The sequence below is a fragment of the Schistocerca nitens genome, chromosome 8, assembly GCF_023898315.1.
Source record: "Schistocerca nitens isolate TAMUIC-IGC-003100 chromosome 8, iqSchNite1.1, whole genome shotgun sequence".
NCBI classification, from domain to species: domain Eukaryota; kingdom Metazoa; phylum Arthropoda; class Insecta; order Orthoptera; family Acrididae; genus Schistocerca; species Schistocerca nitens.
The window spans coordinates 364,438,719-364,460,197 of record NC_064621.1 but is presented as its reverse complement, the minus strand read 5'-3'; the positions used below and the strand labels follow the sequence as shown (position 1 = coordinate 364,460,197).

General features: G+C 43.2%; 1 protein-coding gene across 1 annotated transcript in view; it reads left to right on the top strand.

Annotated features, from left to right (window-relative positions):
- The window catches only part of LOC126198778 (lipase 3-like), a 76,023-nt gene that overhangs the window by 19,519 nt on the left and 35,025 nt on the right, over window positions 1–21,479 (top strand). The window contains exons 3-5 of the mRNA XM_049935343.1: window positions 199–313; window positions 11,786–12,032; window positions 18,016–18,174. Of these exons, the coding sequence (XP_049791300.1) occupies window positions 199–313; window positions 11,786–12,032; window positions 18,016–18,174 (521 nt within the window). The remainder of the gene's footprint in view (window positions 1–198; window positions 314–11,785; window positions 12,033–18,015; window positions 18,175–21,479) is intronic.

Below are 21,479 nucleotides of genomic sequence, written 5' to 3'. Positions count from 1 at the left end.
GGAGGTTCGAGTCTTCCCTCGGGCATGGGTGTGTGTGTTTGTCCTTAGGATAAATTAGGCTGAGTAGTGTGTAAGCTTAGGGACTGATGACCTTAGCAGTTAAGTCCCATAAGATTTTACACACATTTGAACATTTGTCTGAATCATCGAAGTCTTTTCTACGCGCAGTTACAGTGTTCATGTATTCTGCCCCCACAGCGTACGTGCTTGCGGACGCCGGCTACGACGTGTGGCTGGGCAACGCCCGCGGGAACACCTACTCCAGGAACCACACCTCGTTCGACCCCAACAGCAGCGAGTTCTGGCAGTTTAGGTGAGGCGCAGAGTTCGTGCCAAACATTATACTTACTAATATACCTAGCATCTGAGTAGGACTCGTACAGAAATAAACATGTGTGTTACACTTGAAGCATTACATACAAATTTCCAGTTGCCGTTCCACTTGTGTTGCTCCGTTCGTACACATATGTACGTCCACAACACATCCACCACACATCAAACAGTAGAGTACAGACACGGTCTGCTGCGAGTGTAAACAAATGGAAATGGAAATGAGCGTTTGGCGTCATGGGCCAGGAGGCCCTTTACGGGGCAGGTCCGGCCGCCCTGGTGCAGGTCTTATTACATTCGGTGCCACATTAGTCGTCCTGTGCTCCGGATGGGGATGAAATGATGATGAAGACAACACAACACCCAGTCCCTGAGCGGAGAAATGCCCCGACCCAGCCGGGAATCGAACCCGTGCCCGTAGGATGGCAGTCCGTTACGCTGACCACTGAGCTGTCCCTGCTGTCGAGACATCTTCGCGGGTACCGAGCGCGGTTGGGCCACCATCTCCCCAAGGGGAGTGGCGGGTTCAGCGGCGTTCACGGCGCACGAGGCGGAGGGTCAATGTGGAGGCTGGCCGTGTGGCATCGCCCGCTCTGCCTGTGAGTGGACATGTGGCCGCTCCTTCAGCAAGGTCCGAGCAGGCACACGGGGGGAGGGGTTTATTAGTTATTGGGAGCTCCAACGTTAGGCGGGTGATGGAGCCCCTTAGGCAAATAGCGGAAAGGTCGGGGAAGAAGGCCAGTGTTCACTCTGTCTGCTTGCCGGGGGGTCTCATCCGGGATGTGGAGGAGGCCCTGCCGGCGGCGATAGAGAGCACTGGGTGCATCCGACTGCAAATTGTTGCTCATGTCGGCACCAATAACTCCTGTCGTCTGGGTTCAGAGGTCATCCTCAGTTCGTACAGGCGGTTGGCGGAGTTGGTGAAGGCGGAAAGCCTCGCTCGCGGGGTGGAATCAGAGCTAACTATTTGTAGTATCGTTCCCAGAACCGATCGCGGTCCTCTGGTTTGGAGCCGAGTGGAAGGCTTAAACCAGAGGCTCAGACGATTCTGCGGAGATCTGGGGTGCAAATTTCTCGACCTCCGCTATCGGGTGGAGAAATTTAGGGTCCCCCTGAATAGGTCAGGCGTGCACTACACGCCGGAAGCGGCTACAAGTGTAGCGGAGTACGTGTGGAGTGCACATGTGGGTTTTTTAGGTTAGAGAATTCCCTCCCTAGGCCCGACAAGACGCCTGCTGAGACGCAGCAAGGTAGGAGTAGGCAAAATGCAACAGGGAATAACAATATTAATGTGCTAATAGTAAACTGCAGGAGCGTCTATAGAAAGGTCCCAGGACTGCTCTCATTAATAAACGGTCACAACGCCCATATAGTACTAGGGACAGAAAGTTGGCTGAAACCAGACGTAAACAGTAATGAAATCCTAAACTCAGATTGGAATGTATACCGCAGAGACAGGCTGGACAGTGAAGGGGGAGGCGTGTTTATAGCGATAAGAAGTGCAATAGTATCGAAGGAAATTGACGGAGATCGGAAATGTGAAATAATTTGGGTGAAGGTCACGGTTAAAGCAGGCCCAGACATGGTAATTGGATGTTTCTATAGGCCCCATGGCTCAGCAGCTGTTGTGACTGAGCACCTGAAGGATAATTTGGATAATATTTCGAGTAGATTTCCCCACCATGTTATAGTTCTGGGTGGAGATTTTAATTTGCCAGATATATAGACTGGGAGACTCAAACGTTCATAACGGGTGGCAGGGACAAAGAATCCAGTGAAATTTTTTAAAGTGCTTTATCTGAAAACTACCTTGAGCAGTTAAACAGAGAACCGACTCGTGGCGATAACATATTAGACCTTCTGGTGACAAACAGACCCGAACTATTTGAAACAGTTAACGCAGAACAGGGAGTCAGCGATCATAAAGCGGTTACTGCATCGATGATTTCAGCCGTAAATTGAAATATTAGAAAAGGTAGGAAGATTTTTCTGTTTAGCAAAAGTGACAAAAGGCAGATTACAGAGTACCTGACGGCTCAACACAAAAGTTTTGTCTCAAGTACAGATAGTGTTGAGGATCAGTGGACAAAGTGCAAAACCATCGTACAATATGCGTTAGATGAGAATGTGCCAAGCAAGATCGTAAGAGATGGAAAAGAGCCACCGTGGTACAACAACCGAGTTAGGAAACTGCTGCAGAAGCAAAGGGAACTTCACAGCAAACATAAACATAGCCAAAGCCGTGCAGACAAACAAAAATTACGCGAAGCGAAATGTAGTATGAGGAGGGCTATGCGAGAGGCGTTCAAATAATTCGAAAGTAATTTCTATGTACTGACTTGGCAGAAAATCCTAAGAAATTTTGGTCTTATGTCAAAGCGGTAGGTGGATCAAAACAAAATGTCCAGACACTCTGTGACCAAAATGGTACTGAAACAGAGGATGACAGACAAAAGGCCGAAATACTAAATGTCTTTTTCCAAAGCTGTTTCACAGAGGAAGACTGCACTGTAGTTCCTTCTCTAGAATGTCGCACAGATGACAAAATGGTAGATATCGAAATACACGACAGAGGGATAGAGAAACAATTAAAATCGCTCAAAAGAGGAAAGGCCGCTGGACCTGATGGGATACCAGTTCGATTTTACACAGAGTACGCGAAGGAACTTGCCCCTCTTCTTGCAGCGGTGTACCGTAGGTCTCTAGAAGAGCGTAGCGTTCCAAAGGATTGGAAAAGGTCAGGTCATCCCAGTTTTCAAGAAGGGACGTCGAACAGATGTGCAGAATTATAGACCTATATCTCTAACGTCGATCAGTTGTAGAATTTTGGAACACGTATTATGTTCGAGTATAATGACTTTTCTGGAGACTAGAAATCTACTCTGTAGGAATCAGCATGGGTTTCGAAAAAGACGGTCGTGTGAAACCCAGCTCGCGCTATTCGTCCACGAGACTCAGAGAGCCATAGACACGGGTTCACAGTTAGATGCCGTGTTTCTTGACTTCCGCAAGGCGTTCGATACAGTTCCCCACAGTCGTTTAATGAACAAAGTAAGAGCATATGGACTATCAGACCAATTGTGTGATTGGATTGAAGAGTTCCTAGATAACAGAACGCAGCATGTCATTCTCAATGGAGAGAAGTCTTCTGAAGTAAGAGTGATTTCAGGTGTGCCGCAGGGGAGTGTCATAGGACCGTTGCTATTCACAATATACATAAATGACCTTGTGGATGACATCGGAAGTTCACTGAGGCTTTTTGCAGATGATGCTGTGGTGTGTCGAGAGGTTGTAACAATGGAAAATTGTACTGAAATGCAGGAGGATCTGCAGCGAATAGACGCATGGTGCAGGGAGTGGCAATTGAGTCTCAATGTAGACAAGTGTAATGTGCTGCGAATACATAGAAAGATACTTCCCTTATCTTTTAACTACAAAATAGCAGGTCAGCAACTGGAAGCAGTTAATTCCATAAATTATCTGGGAGTACGCATTAGGAGTGATTTAAAATGGAATGATCATATAAAGTTGATCGTCGGTAAAGCGGATGCCAGACTGAGATTCATTGGAAGAATCCTAAGGAAATGCAATCCGAAAACAAAGGAAGTAGGTTACAGTACGCTTGTTCGCTCACTGCTTGAATACTGCTCAACAGTGTGGGATCCGTACCAGATAGGATTGATAGAAGAGATAGAGAAGATCCAACGGAGAGCAGCGCGCTTCGTTACAGGATCATTTAATAATCGCGAAAGCGTTACGGAGATGATAGATAAACTCCAGTGGAAGACTCTGCAGGAGAGACGCTCAGTAGCTCAGTACGGGCTTTTGTTAAAGTTTCGAGAACATACCTTCACCGAAGAGTCAAGCAGTATATTGCTCCCTCCTACGTATATCTCGCGAAGAGACCATGAGGATAAAATCAGAGAGATTAGAGCCCACACAGAAGCATACCGACAATCCTTCTTTCCACGAACAATACGAGACTGGAATAGAAGGGAGAACCGATAGAGGTACTCAGGGTACCCTCCGCCACACACCGTCAGGTGGCTTGCGGAGTATGGATGTAGATGTAGATGTAGAGCTATCGGGGCGGATAGTGTAAACAAACGAGAGACGGTCCAAAGGGTCAGTAGCTGTGTGGGGGAACAAGCTTCATCTCCCTCTGGGGCTGGTAGCCTATGTCGATGTTCTGTGCTTCTGCAAAAGCATAACTGACATGCTCATAAGAATCACCAATTAGTCTTTTCTCTCAGTCATAATAAGAGAAAAAACAACAAACGAACAACACAGAGCATAAATGAGTACACTAAGCATTCGGTAACGGCTACAACACAGTTGTTTTCTTAGTTGTCAGTGTCGTAAACGTGGTAGCTCAGGCGCGTCCTGTAGCAGTATCTAAGCTGTCCTCACGCACGACTTAAGAGCTGAAGTGGACATGGAGTTGCACGTTTTGTGACGTCACTTCCTGCCATGTTTGAAATACAAAATACGTTCTGAGATATTTTTGCAATGTGTTACGAAACGTTGAGCAAATAAGAGGCGAAAGGGATCTCTACAGCACAACCGAAACCTTGGAGACGCCATATTGGAGTTCGTTGTTTTCCAGTCGAAGCTCACACTTGGTGGGTTTTATAACTAACGTCTTATTAATGTACACTGGAGGCAAAAAAAATCGCAACACCAAAAGCAGTGTGCTACACGAAAGTCTTTAGGCGTGTTTCTACATCTCAAAGATGATGTCTATGCAAATTCTGCGGCAGTCGCGTAAGAGTGGCGCTGGTAGCTTTGCTATGAGGGCAAAAATCAGGTATGCTTTAAATACACATTGCACGATCATGAGCGTTCGTTGTCTTTGAGATTGGACGTGGTGAGCTGACGTTAGCCATTATCAACATCTAAATTTGAACGACGTCGTGCAACAGGGCTATGAGAAGCCGGGTGTTTATTCTGTTTTATTTAGTCGTATGGCTAGGGCCCCCCGTCGGGCAGACCGTTCGCCGGGTGCCGGTCTTTCAATCTGACGCCACTTCGGCGACCTGCAGTCGATGAGGATAGCACAACTCCCAGTCGCTGGGCGGAGAAAATTTCCCCACCCAGCCGGGAATCGAACCCGGGCTCAGAGGATTGACAATCCGTCACGCTGACCATTCAACTACCGGGGGCGGACGTTTCTTCTGTGATATTGCAGAAAGACTTGGCAGGAATGTAGCCACTGTGCATGACTGCTGGCAGCGGTGGTCACGACCATGTACGGTCGCAAGAGAACCAGGCATCCGGCCGGTGTGACCAAGCGGTTCTAGGGGCTTCAGTCTGGAACCGCGCGACCGCTACGGACGTAGGTTCGAATCCTGCCTCGGGCATGGATGTGTGTTATGTCCTTAGGTTAGTTAGGTTTAAGTAGTTCTAAGTTCTAGGGGACTGATGACCTCAGATGTTAAGTCCCATAGTGCTCAGAGCCATTTGAACCATTTTTTGAGACCCAGGCTCCAGACGACCACGTGCCACTACCGAGGGGGAAGACTATCGTGTTTGGCATACGGCTGTGGCAGCAATTTGAGCAGCTGTTGGCACCACAGTGACCCAACGAAATGTTAAAAATCGGTTACTTCAAGGACAGCTCCGAGCCAGACACCCTGTAGCGTGCATTCCACTGACCCCAAACCACCGCCTTTGCGTCTTCAGTGCTGTCAAGCGAGAGCTCATTGGAGGGCAGAGTGTAGGTCTGTTGTGTTTTCTTATGAAAGCTGGTTCTGCCTCGGTGCCAGTGATGGCCGTGTATTGGTTAGAAGGAGGCCAGTTGAGAGCCTGCAGCCAACCTGTGGGCGTGCTGGACACACTGGACCTACACCTGGAGTTATTGTCTGGTGGTGCGATTTCGTATGACAGGAGGAGCTCTGTCGTGGTTATCCTGTACTCTTTGACTGTAAATTTGTACATCAGTCTCGTGATTCGACCTGTTGTACTGTCATTCGTGAACTGCATTCCACGGGGTGTTTTCCAACAGGATAACGCTCGCCCACATACCGCTGTTGTAACCCAACTGTCTGTACAGATTGTCGACGTTTTTGCCTTGGACTGCTCGGTCGCCATATCAGTCTCCAGTCGAGCATGTATGGGGCACATAGGACGACAGCTCCAACGTCATCCACAAACAGCATTAATATTCCCTGTATTGACCGACAAAATGCAACAGGCTTGGAGCTCCATCTCCCAAACTGACATCTGATACCTGTACAACACAGTGTATGTTTTCTGCTTGTTTGCATTCAACATTTTGGCGGCTACACCGCTTATTAAAGTACCAGCATTTCACATTTTCAGTGGCTTGTCTGACGCTTACAGTAACCTGTGATCTTGCAATGTTGTTGTTGTTGTTGTGGTCTTCAGTCCTGAGACTGGTTTGATGCAGCTCTCCATGCTACTCTATCCTGTGCAAGCTTCTTCATCTCCCAGTACCTACTCCAACCTACATCCTTCTGAATCTGCTTAGTGTATTCATCTCTTGGTCTCCCTCTACGATTTTTACCCTCCACGCTGCTCTCCAATGCTAAATTTGTGATCCCTTGATGCCTCAAAACATGTCCTACCAACCGATCCCTTCTTCTAGTCAAGTTTTGCCACAAACTTCTCCCCAATCCTATTCAATACCTCCTCATGAGTTACGTGATCTACCCACCTTATCTTCTGCATTCTTCTGTAGCACCACATTTCGAAAGCTTCTATTCTCTTCTTGTCCAAACTAGTTATCGTCCATGTTTCACTTCCATACATGGCTACACTCCATACAAATACTTTGAGAAACGACTTCCTGACACTTAAATCTATACTCGATGTTAACAAATTTCTCTTCTTCAGAAACGATTTCCTTGCCATTGCCAGTCTACATTTTATATCCTCTCTACTTCGCCCATCATCAGTTATTTTACTCCCTAAATAGCAAAACTCTTTTACTACTTTAAGCGTCTCATTTCCTAATCTAATTCCCTCAGCATCACCCGATTTAATTTGACTACATTCCATTATCCTCGTTTTGCTTTTGTTGATGTTCATCTTATATCCTCCTTTCAAGACACTGTTCATTCCGTTCAACTGCTCTTCCAAGTCCTTTGCTGTCTCTGACAGAATTACAATGTCATCGGCAAACCTCAAAGTTTTTACTTCTTCTCTATGAATTGTAATACCTACTCCGAATTTTTCTTTTGATTCCTTCACTGCTTGCTCAATATACAGATTGAATAGCATCGGGGATAGGCTACAACCCTGTCTCACTTCCTTCCCAACCACTACTTCCCTTTCATACCCCTCGACTCTTATAACTGCCATCTGGTTTCTGTACAAATTGTAAATAGCCTTTCGCTCCCTGTATTTTACCCCTGCCACCTTCAGAATTTGAAAGAGAGTATTCCAGTTAACATTGTCAAAAGCTTTCTCTAAGTCTACAAATGCTAGAAACGTAGGTTTGCCTTTTCTTAATCTTTCTTCTAAGATAAGTCGTAAGGTTAGTATTGCCTCACGTGTTCCAACATTTCTACGGAATACAATCTGATCTTCCCCGAGGTCCGCCTCTACCAGTTTTTCCATTCGTCTGTAAAGAATTCGCGTTAGTATTTTGCAGCTGTGACTTATTAAACTGATAGTTCAGTAATTTTCACATCTGACAACACCTGCTTTCTTTGGGATTGGAATTATAATACATAATATGATGGTGATAAAGATATTTTTATTTTTATAATAGGAGATGAGAAACAATGCTTGTATATATGTAGCACACGCGCAGAAATAATGCAGAACTTACGCTACGCTGTAGAGAAGCAACATCAAATGATGAAAACAGTAGAAGTCAAGTGTATTTCAATGACCAGATCTCATACAAAATAAGAAGCGTTTTCAAAAAATTTAATGTAAAACTCGAATGCAAGTAGTGTTCCTCAGTCTGGGACCCTTATTGGGTAGGAATGCTGAATAGAAAATATCCAAATAACAGCGCGTTTCGTCACGGATTCATTTAGTAAGTGTGGTAGCGGTATGAAGAGCTCATCAAGCTCAAGTGGCAGGTGCTACAAGAGAAGCATAATGCATCATGGTTTGGTTAGTGATAACATTATGAAGCTTTCATTCCTATTTTGAACCAACCCCCCTTTCCCCTGACTTGGCTCCTTCAGATAACGTCTTTGCACGTCCCTGAAGACACACACAAGTGGAGTTAAGTTTTCACCCGACGAGCGGGAGCAGAAAGAGAGTCTGAAGTGGAAGAAGGTGTTGGCGGACGAGTTCTTCAAGGAGGACTTAAAGAAACTCGTTCCACGGCTCAGGACGTGAACTCAATGGAATGGTGATGTTTAATTCATGCGCAATGTCGCCTCAGTACGGCTTTAAACAGCGGAGCTCAGCGCGTACTCGCCAGTACTACTACAGTGGCATTCACCTGAAGATGGCCAGAAGACTCTGCGCCGAAATATCGTGGCAGGACGTTACTGATATCCGGCAGTTCTTCCGTGTTTTTATGGAACAATCAATGGAATGGTGATTATGTAGAAAAATAGTCAACAAGTGTATCAACAATACCCTCTAATTTTTTCAGATAAAAACTTTCTAAAAAAATACAAACCTGTAGTACACTTACTTTCTGAACATTCCGTGTACTACAATTACTACTTGCTACATAACTTCACTTTTCTCCACAGTTTACTATAAGAGATGTACACCATACCGCCAGCCCGCCCCCGGTAGCTGAGTGGTCAGCGTGACAGAATGTCAATCTTAAGGGCCCGGGTTCGATTCCCGGCTGGGTCGGAGATTTCTCCCCTCAGGGACTGGGTGTTGTGTTGTCCTACTCATCATCATTTCATCCCCATCGACGCGCAAGTCGCCGTAGTGGCATCAAATCGAACGACTTGCACCCGGTGAACTGTCTCCCAACGGGAGGCCCTAGTCACATGACATTTACATTTATTTTACCATCCCTCCAGAAAGTCTTGAGAGTGATTTTATTGCTGGCGTATAGGCAACGTAAGCAAACTAATTACGGATGATGCTTGAACCAATAGTTGTAAACAGCAGATGTGCATTCAATTAATCAGTCGTGAACAGACAGTGTTAAGTAGTGGACGTGCAGCCATTTGTCAACGCTGTGTCACAAATCGCGATGGAGCAACATCTCTATATTAAGTGTTCAAGAGAGTCCCAAAACATTACGAAGAAGAGAAAAGTGTGTGTGGAAAGTTTGTCTCATTCATCTTCACTCACGAACATCAACAACGACACATGGGCGCCTACCGTGGCTTGATTACAACAAAAAACGTGGCCAGTTCTTTTCTGGAAAGATCATCATAGATGACGTGACTAGGTGTTATCAATACCAAACTACCACAAAACGACAAACAGCAGACCGAAAGAGGTGCGAATGTGACACGCGAATTGAACAACATCCCAAAGAAGGACTTTTATAATAGTTTCATGTGGTTGTATGAACATTCTGTGCATTGTACTCAAGTGAGGAGAGACAGTTTACAACTCCTTAAGAATTAAAACCACGATCTTAACTTTTCTCTAGTTTGTAATAATCCAGTCTCAAAACTTTTTGGACTGACGTGGTACAGCGTTCCCACAAAAGGATTGTTAGTGATGATTGCATTCACACTTACAAGAATACGACAAGTACGTCCATTTTTTTCTGCCAGTGTCAGCCTTACTTTATATATACGAGTTGTGTTTTTTAAGTAAGGTCTGTTTGAACATAAGTACACAACGAAAGGTTATTTCAAAAAAGTAAATTTATTTTCAGAAAGTACATACTTCACTCTATTTTTCGATATAGTTGGCAAGTATGTTGAAACATGTATCATACCTCTCAAACAATTTTAAAATGCGCTTTTCATAAAAACTTGCCGCCTGCTCCGATAACCAAGAGTTCACTGCCGTTTTCACGTCGTCGTCATCATTGTAACGGTTGCCACTGAGGTGTTGATTGAGGTGGAGGAACAGATGTTAATTGCTCGGCGCAAGATCAGGACTGTAGGGTAGGTGGTCTAAAACTTCCCATCCAAAACTGTCCAATAAATCGCGGGTCTGACCTGCAGTGTGAGGTCTTGCATTGTCATCGAGAAGGATAATTCCCTTTGTCAGCATGCCGCGTCTCTTGTTTTGAATCGCTCTGCGTAGCTTTCTCAGGGTTTGGCAGTATGCTTCTGCATTGATAGTGGTTCCTCGTTGCATGAAGTCCATCATCAAAACACCATGCCTATCCTAAAACACCGACGCCATGATTTTGCGCTGGGACAGAGTCTGTTTGGCCTTCACCTTTACAGGCGATTGCTTATGTCTCCATTCCATGCTCTGTATGCGAAACCCATGTTTCGTCTCCAGTTACGTTCTGACTCAAGAAGCTGTCACCTTCTTCGCGAGTCAAGAACTTCATCGCACACTCAAATCTTTGGTTTGAATCGCTCTGCGTAGCTTTCTCAGGGTTTGGCAGCATGCTTCTGCATTGATAGTGGTTCCTCGTTGCATGAAGTCCATCATCAAAACACCATGCCTATCCTAAAACACCGACGCCATGATTTTGCGCTGGGACAGAGTCTGTTTGGCCTTCACCTTTACAGGCGATTGCTTATGTCTCCATTCCATGCTCTGTATGCGAAACCCATGTTTCGTCTCCAGTTACGTTCTGACTCAAGAAGCTGTCACCTTCTTCGCGAGTCAAGAACTTCATCGCACACTCAAATCTTTGGTTTTTGTGGTCCTCTGTTAGGAGTTTCAGGACCCAATGGGAGGACAGTTTCCTAAACTGTAGGTGTTCAGAAACAATGTAGTGAAGCACTGATTTCGACACGTCAGGAAATTCGTTTGAGAGACCTGTTATTGTGAAGCGCCTGTTCTCACGAATCTTCGCTTCAACTGAAGCCACCAGATCGTCTGTAATGAAAGAAGGGCGACCATAGCAGTCCTCATCATGGACGTTATCACGGCCATCTTTGAATTCTCGTGCCCACTTGCGCACTTTGCTTTCACTCATAACAGTTTCACTGTATACTTTGCAAATCTGTCGATGAATTTCTGCAGCAGACACGTTTCCTGCTGACAAAAACCGTATCACTGAGCGAACCTCACACGCGGCGGGCGAGTTGATAGCCTTAAACATTTTGAAAGCACAGAACAGAATCGTACAGGTTAGCTACAGAGTTGAAACTGAGCACAGTTGTTCCCGAGGCATGCCGGCACACGACGCACGCGCTCGTTGCGGTATGCGCGCGAACTGCTAGTGTCTACAACAAAACGGACCTTACTTAAAAAACACGCCTCGTATTTGTCATCTACCTGCATTTCCGCCTACCTGAAGTGTAGAGGCAATTCTGTTTCTACAAACACCAACCACTTACCTGCTCAGAAGTAAAAACTCGTCAGATTAGTTTTTCGCGGTGTTTTTTCTGTATCGTGCTGTTACGTATTCTTACAGTTGGCACGAAATCGGCTACTACGACCTGCCGGCGATGATCGACCACGTCCTCGCCCAGACGGGTCAGTCCGACCTGTTCTACGCCGGCCACTCGCAAGGCACCACCTCCTTCTACGTGATGGCCTCCATGCGTCCAGAGTACAACGACAAGATCCGCGTCATGTTCAGTCTGGCGCCAGTCGCCTACATGAACAACCTGGACAGCCCTCTGCTGCAAGTTGTGGCGCAGTTCGTCGACCAGATCTCGGTGAGTTCTTTCTTCTAAAAATACAGCTGTTACGAGTCACTATGTAGCCAGATACCCCGGACACTCACTGTTTCATGTATCTAATGTGGCAACCATGAAACTAATAGTGTGCATGACCTTACCTGCTAATATTGTTGCGTTTAATGTCCGAGGATGGATGGAGGAGGGGGGGGGGGCAGACCATTTAAGCTATGACCATTGAAATCAGAATGTTTCCTTCGACAACTATTTATCACTCTCAAGGAAGACGATACCTGATCTTTAGAGGAGCTACTGTGGCTTTTAACTGCCAATCTATATCGTCCCAAAGATCTTGTACTGAGTTCGGGCTACAGTCTGGAACCGCGCGACCGCTACGGTCGCAGGTTCGAATCCTGCCTCGGGCATGGATGTGTGTCATGTTCTTAGGTTAGTTAGGTTTAAGTAGTTCTAAGTTCTAGGGGACTGATGACCTCAGAAATTAAGTCCCATAGTGCTCAGAGCCATTTGAACCATTTGAACTGATTTCAGGCTGGGGCTTTTACACTTACATGTACACTCCTCAAGCCGCTGTGACATTGTACAGTGAGTGATGGAGGGGATTTCAAACCAAAATTATCGATTTTTTGTCCTGTTCCGTTCACATCGATTTTTTGTCCTGTTCCGTCCACATATTGAGCGAGGGAATGATTACAGTCTTTCTGCCTCCGTAAGTGACCCAGTCTCTATCATCTTATTCTCAGCATCTCTACACGAGACATGCGATGATGACAGCAGAACAATCGCACAGTCTTCTTCGAATACAGGTTCTCCATATTTAGCCATTAGTGTTTCACGAGAACCACGTTCTCCACCTTCCAAAGATTTCCATTTAATATCCGCAAATATTTATGTAACACTCTCGTGTGGACACCTTTTCTCAAACTTTTTAGGCCTCCGTTCTCATTCGGTAGAAATGGAACCCTTTTAGCATCTCTTTATTGTCTGTCTGGCTGTTTAGACCCCTATTGCTCAGGAACAGGTTGAGGTATCAAGTTCAGATTTATGGGACATACTAAGGTCTATGATACAGCGGCAATGTAAAAGCTCTAAGTTTCCAAGGGAATGAAATCAATAAAAAATACGGTCATCTATGTCACATATTTTGATACTCGCAAACTCACTCATCAAAACCTGCAGAGTACTTCCTGTTGATTTAGAATCACGAAATTTGGCAAAAAGCAAGATATTACAGAATACGTAAGGTAAAAAATGCGAAATTGTGAATTTGTAATTATATCAACGAAAAACATATTTTTCGCTATTTGTTTTCCGCCTGACTGTCTGTCCGTCTGCTAAGACCCCTTTTTCTCAGGAACGGGTTAAAGGTAACAGGTTTAAATTTATGCCACGTGCTAAGATCTACTGTCCATTGGCGGTGTAAAATATTTAAGCTTCCAAGTGACTGCAATCAAAGGATCCGGCTGTTTATGTCACATATTTTGATACTCACAAACATACTCATAAGAATCTTTATTGTACTTCCCATTGACCTACAATTATGAAATGTGGCAAGAAGCAAGGTTTCGCAGTACAAGTTAGGGAACAAACAGCGCAAATTATCTTGTAATTGATCTCGAAAGTCTAGGAGTTCCCGGTACCCCTATCTTTCTATTATCGACATCGGTAAAAGACAAAAATCGTCGAGATTCTTGATTCACAGTATGGCTGAACTATCTATGTATGTAATTAAGTTTGTACAGAACCATCGGTGCGGAATTCTGTTTGAATATATCTTTATTTTTTCTTTGTGGTCCAACAAAGTACTTTTCAAACATTCACATCACCTCTACATGTGATTTTTTTTCCTAGATGCAAAAAGAAAGCATAAACACAGAGCACATGAATACTTTTTTACGATGGAACGATGATGACTTTTGAAAAGGAACATATGAACACAAACAAATGGCGTGCAGTGAATTTTTTATGTTCCAGATATTTTATCTGCAGAAGATTAGAAGACGTTAAAAATCTCACAGCACACTTGACATGTACTCGCGACACACCAACGTATCTCGACACGGCGGTTGAGAAATGGTGATGGACTATAAGGGCTGTAAAAGTTCTAGCAACGTGTCTGAATTTGTTAAATTTTTGCTGTAATGCATACTTGATAAGGACTCCAAACGCTGGAACAATAATCTGGAGTCGGTCGCTCTAGCATCTTGTATACAACTGCCTTTACAGAAGCCTTTCAACGAATCTGTTTCCATTCGACTTCAAGAAGCTAAATATACCAAACTGACTTGACTTTCTTCGAATCGCAGTTTAAGGGAACTGACTGTAATATTTTTGTGTAAAGAAATGGGGCTGCTCGATCCCTGCACTTGCACGATGTCCGTGACAAATAGTTCTACTGTCCTCTCTCCAAGGGGCTTTAATTGCTGTTTAGGAGACACAGGATGCGGATCTGTAATGTCGTCCATGCGTTTGGATGGTCCTGTCTAGTAAATACTAGACAGAAAGCTTTTGAAGTGTAGCCTTCAGGACACAGAAAGAAAAACTGTTACGTAAAGCCTAGTTTACACGACGACATTGGGTTGCGCCACTCGTTGCGTGGACTGGGTTGCACACAAATGGTTTCAAATTCGACTGTAGACACGGCGAAACCAGTATATACTTCAGTTTCGTTGTTTTGTGAGTTCCTGAGCGGTGTCTTAAATGAAGGTTTTGGCACCTGCACGTCGCACAGGTTGTGATGGAGTCAAAGCTTGTTGCGTGGAATCGCTGCGTAAGAAAAAAAATAAGAAACGTGTTTCGATTCATGACTGGATGAAGATAAGACGTCAGCTCGGTTGCTCAGCATCCCTGATGAAATAATTTGTAATGGAAGACCTAAGAAGTTCTTTTACTAAACTTAGAATGTCTCCAGAACTGTTCACGTTGCTCTAAATAGAGTTAATTATGTGATAAGGAATAAAGGTACTGTAATGCGTGAATCACTGTCGCCAGAACTGAAATTACATATCACATTGCATGCATTACAATTGAGAGCACTCGACATGCTATAAGATGCGGCTTTAGTTGATGACGCTTTTTCATTAACACCAATAATAATTAAGAGTAATAATTATTAACATTAACAACAGTAATTATTCGAAGCAGGCTGCATTAAGAAGATAACGGTCTGCATACTACTCTCCTGAAGATAGATCTGTACAGTGGCAATATTTCAAAATTCTAACATATGTGAATGGGGAACACTGCTGTGACGTTTTAAATAGATGAATATTGAATAAAGTATGCAGCTTCTTGATCTGCGTAGCCTTCCCTCTGTCAAAAATATTCCTTAAAAAAAGAGTGGGCCAACTTGAACGATGGGATTTTAGTCTTGTAGACGAGAACATTTCTACAGCTATAATTACATTTGCTTGTACTTTTTCTAATTCAGTTATATATGTACTCCTAACTCAATAAATTTTGCCCTGCAGCTCATATGTTGTCAAAATACCTATGTTCTGATCGCACGTGACGGTCTCAGGAGCAGCAATATGTTGCTATTTTTGTAACCAGCATCACTGAAATCCCGCAAACACCTATGGAAAGCATAGATATCCAAAAGGCGAACATTATTCTCCGTTTCCCACTTCATATTTCAGTTTATCTACACTCTACATACACACATAATGTCAAAACTCACGCAACTAGTGTCGCCAAAGTTGCAACACGCCGAAACTGTTTAGTTTCACCGACGACTTGCGCAAACTCGCGGCGCGCATGCGCAGTGACCGGTAGCTCAGTTGCGTGCAACCTAGTGTCGTCGTGTAAACTAGGCTTAAGCCTGGGAGAAAACCCCCTGCTATTGTCACACGGTGCGTAATGGGGCAGCTACGCTTGTCATCTGACACAGACTGTTATTGGGCACAAGGATATGTTAATGTTTGTGTAGTTGTTGTTATTCCAAAGCACAGAAGACGTCTCCTTGTGCGAATGTAGCGCTGTATTTCCTGCAACACGACAAACTCGACGTCAGGGAAACCAAATTTATTACGAAATGGCCTCTCAGAATACTTTATTTATGAGTCCTGTCTGCGTTTTAGGTGTTACACAGAAAGTCAGATTTGCTGATGTACCCCCAAGGCTTCTCCCATATCTTGTTGTTTGTGGTATGGGGATGTGTTCTTGACACAGATGGTACTTCTTCAAAGCAATATTTTTGGTCGGTTGTTTTCCACCTATGGGTTGTAATCCCAGTTTTCCAGATAGAGAGTTACGTGGTTATTCGAAATTTCCGATTCTTTTAGAATCACATGTTCTTGAAAACCTCCGTAAGGAACTCGAGGCGTAATTCATTTTAGATGTTTAAGGTTCGTGCGTAGCGTCGGGCGTTGCTTATAATGCGCAGAACTTCGGTTTGTGCGACTTATAACCGGCGCAGATGCGTTGCAGTTTCGTATTCCTAGGATGGAGTCGCGTATGTATGCGATGCAGCATCATGAAGCATGTTTCACTGTCATGCACTCCAGCCTATATGCACCATGTGGTATGGCTCATCACTCAGTAACACCTGCCTCTGCTAATCAGTAGAACAACGGTGGAATTTTTAAATCTCTCAAAAATCACACTTAAATCTTATGATCACTGCATTCTGGGCAGCAACGCGTGCTCTATTGCTATCAGTCTTTTATATTTTGTGATTTCTGTTTCACGGGAATTAGAGCGTGGTACAAGGCACATTTCTCTGCCTAATGTGTCAGTTGAAGACTAGGTTACTAGTACTAGCGAAGGCGAAAAAGGGACAAACGTAAAATTTGTATTCATTACTTCAACTTACCTCCATAGATCAACTGAAGAATAGGATACTAGTACTAGCGAAGGCGAAAAAAAGCGACAAACGTGAAATTTGTCTCCTGTACTTTGTTTGACCTATACTGGTCAACTGGAGATTAGGAACTAGTAATAGTGAAGGCGAAAAACCTTGTATCCTGTACCTAAGCTGACCTATACAGGTGAACTAGAAAATAGGACACAACTTTCGTAGTTCAGCTGAGGCACAGAATGCCAGAGTTATGTACGTCGGTTGTTTTGCTTTCGCTAGTACTAGTATCCTATTCTTTAGTTGCCTTACATAGTACAAGATACAAATCAAGTGCAGAAGAAACAGTAATTGGAACCTCTCACTATCAAAGCTATGATTCAAAAAATTCACAAATTATTTAAAATTACCACAAGCAACAAAAGTGTAGACAATATCTATCTCTTTAATAACATATTCGTTTATTTTTATTCACGATTATACGGCTTCGCCACAGAAGATAACCAATTTATTATCAATATCTCGAAAATAAACGAATTAATATCTATGACTAAGATATGACGTCATTGATGAAAGCCGACGAGTTATATCCCATTCTTCAGTCGACTCTTCTTTTGTACGTCTGCAACCACTGTCACATTAATTTTATTCAAATAAGCTATTTTTCTACATGATATTATTTATTTGAAATGTTTGGTTTGGTTGAAATTTAGCTAGCATTATCACATAACATCATACGAAAAATGTTAGAAGTTTTTATCCGTCAGCGTGGCATGATACACACGGGAGTGTAGAATATATCACATTGTAATGGCGTCCCGTATTCCCGTCGACTGGTCCAATACCGTACATTCAAAGGGAACAGTTTTAACATCTAGAACGAAAGTTTTAGCCCGTAATAGGGTTTATTAGTCTCTGTACAAGCTTGCATAGCGAAAGAATGATCTAAGCTCCTTATTACTAAACTGTCAGTGACTCAGAAGAGAGCTGAATATATAGCCAGAAATACTTTTGATCAGTTATAGAATCATGTATATAGCTGGATATAATGCCGATTCCAGACTTATCCAGCTAAAAATCGAAAATCACAGTCTGCTCCTTTATGGTATTCTGCACCTCTTTGAATCTATAGGAATAATTTCTGGTTATTCTAGTTTTGGACATGTGCCCTGGGGAAGATCCGTCACCTCTCGATGTGTCTGTTTGCAGTTCCTCACTCAGCTGATTGGCTTGAATGAATTCCTGCCAAACAGTGAGTTCATACAGTTGGTGGGAGACATCATGTGCAACGATGACGCTTTCACCCAGGACATCTGCAGCAATATCATGTTCCTGATTGGCGGGTACAACCCTGATGAGATGAACACGGTAAGTTCCAGAACTCCACAAGGAGGAAATAAATGTTTCTTCTGTTTAATTTTGTGTTTACTAGCTGTATACAAAAATTTGTCTCCGGAAACACATTTTTTTTCGAAAACCAGTATTCCAACTGTAACCAATGCAAATAGTTTGCAGCGAAATTGATATTGCGCAGAACAAGACTTTGCAAATTAATGCAACGGTAAGAATAAAAAAAAACATGCTTTCAGACGGTCATTGTTGAAGAGATAAGATTTTTCTGTAAGTTTCTAGCTCCCGATTCTCGTATCTAAAGGCCCCTGGTAACGCTAAAACTTGATTACCAAGTTCGCTATTGATTGTCGACAGGTCTGTCGAAGAGGCGCGCCGACGAACCAACAAAATTTGTCAAATTTAACCTCATTTTTGAAGCAACTGCCACGCTATGTGTATCGTATCGCAAAATATTCATACACGGTGTATGAAGAAACAAAACAAAAGAAAGGCCCTGGTCCAGGGAATGGCTGAAAGTGAGGAATAAATATACCAATGAAAACCTGCTAGAGAAGGATTACACTTAAAACTTAATGATTACATCAACTTTCCCCGTATGGACCACCAAACTTTTAATAACTAGTTAGAAAGACGAAGTTAATGGAAGTTCACTAAAGTGCCACAACGTGGGAACATGTACATCGCTCGCGGAAGAACCGTGGAGCTTCGGTCTTTTTGTTTCATTGCACTCCTGCTCCTATGAGGTGTTATCCAAAATTTTCGGGACTGGTGCTGCCATATGTTGAAAACCTTACCTTTGGACTAACGGTCACCATCACTCACGAAGTAGTTGCCATCTGCACGTACACACCCGTCCGAGCGCTTCTGCCACTGTCAACGTTTTCTGGAAGTCCTGTTCTTTGAGGGTGTTTACCACTGTCAGCGATGCTTCTTGAATCCTCTCTAGAGTGTCGAACCGACGGCCTTTCAACTTCAGTGTCAGTTTTGGGAATAGCGCGAAGTCGCAAGGTGCCAAATCTGGCGAGTACAGTTGATGGGGTACAACCGCCATGTTGTTTTTTGCCAAAATGGTCCTGGTGGGCAAGGACGTGTGACAGGGCGCGTTTTCGTGATGCAGCAGCCAGGTCCCTTGATGCCAAAGTTCGGACCATCGTCACAGCACGTTTTCATGTAGCTGTCGCAAAAGGTCACAGCAGTACGCGGAATCCACTGTTTGTTTGGGGGGACGAATTCTTTGTGCACAATTCTCTTGGTATCAAATAAAACGATGATCATGTTCACTTTGCTCTTCACCTGTCTCGCTTTTTTTGGGTCTTGGAGAACACGGGCTCTTCCATCGGGACACACGCATGCGGCTCATGCTCTATCCCCCAAAAACTTGTTGAATCATTGCAATGGTCTCTGGAGCACTTTTAACGAGATTCGCGCAGAATTTGATACACATGCGCTGTTCTGTTGGCGGATCCATCGTAAAATCGCCACACACCAAACACATAGTATTACGGGAATCACTGTGAACACGCAACACGTCCTCCCAGCTGAATGCCACTCCACACACTGACTCATCAGATACGCAGCTCTCGCCACCTAGCGGTGCAAAGATCTATTACTCCTACTTCCCAGATGGCAGCATCAGTCCAGAAAAAATTGGATTCCACCTCGTATGTTGTGCGCAGAATACTCATTTTCTTCATAACGCCTTTCTACGTAATATATATATGCGGAAGAAGCAATACCTCTACCATTTTGGTAATTGCCAGTGCTCTTTTGTTTTTAACCTTGATCGTATTTCCACAATTGTGGAAACTCACGATAGAGTGAGATAAATTATAATAACAACTCTTTCTCGCTATACATGAGCGGCGTTGCATCAGTACAAACAACGTACGCCGTCTTGTCAAATCGGCTGTTAATCAAAATTTCTCCCAAACACGTGGAACACAGTCCTTGTTTGACAAACATGTCAAACAATGCCGTACGCTGCCAAATATTAGACAAAACTAGCGGAGTTTGGCAAATTGTTTGCTCGTTTACAGAGGCCTCAAGAATTAGAGGCTCCAACATAAGGGACATGTCAGAATAAACTTCCAACTATAATAAAACAATTTTTATGCTATAGCTTATTTTAAGAAAACGAACACATTACTTGTACAAACAACTTTACCCTTTTCAAGCTGCTCATGCCGTATTGAAAGTAAGTTCTTTATACGAAAACGATAAATTTCTTAATTACTGCACCTAAGGTTTATCGTAATAGCAGCCATGGTGTACACCCGAAATAAGGGAAACGAATTTGTTTAAATTTATCGGAAAATCATGAACCACTTGCTGCAAAGTGAAGGCTATAAAGAGATGTTAAAATGCTGTACATTTAAATTTCGTCCTAGATCCTTTGGAAAACGCACTACAGCACATTGTTGTGTCTATTTATTTTAATTTTATTTTAGAAGGGATGCTATAAATGGCACATCTTCATGGAAAATGTCACTACATTAAAAGAATAAAAATTAAGGGCAGCGGACAACGATAGTAATTATAATAATAATGTCTGAACGAGGCGTTAAATTCAGCTTAATAATTACGAATAGGGAATAGCTCATTGTAAGAAACCATTTTCGTATTCACGTTTAGGGAAATCTTGGAAAATCGAAATAAGAAAGACTGACATTAGTAGTGTATTAATCACAAGAAATTTTGACTGAAAAAGTACACGTCATTGATGTAATATTCTCCAATATTTATTACTTTACAAATCGATTTTCGTCAGGTAAGAAGATAAATATGTTTAGTTATGATATTTTTTTCGAAATTAAAGATTTTAAAGCAGAGCAACTACAAAGAATCTCATTTGGTTTCCGAAGATGATAATTATAGATGTTTGGTTCAGCAGCTGAGGGTTTATTTCAGTAAACATGCGATGTAAAAATTTAGATTACCTAACATATGTGACACATTAAATAATGAAGTACATGTTAAATTAGAACAATCATTCCGAAAGGGAAAAGGAGTTGCACAATATATGGTAAAATTTGGTGACATGTTCCAAAGGGGTGATCGAACAAGATAATCTTCTCCTTAAAAGGCCCACTATTACAAATAGGTACAATATGACAAGTGAGATGAAGCAGGTAAATGAAATAACTATAATTAAGCAAAGCAAAATTTTAACAGGGTACGCCAAACAACACTAAGTGAAACAAAGGAAAAACGGTGCAATTGAGTAGGAGGGGTAATTAGTAAAGTGTTATGGTTGCGATTATTAACATTATAGCCCCCAGAAGTGACGAATAAGAGCACTGTCTCTGCTTATTCAGTACCAA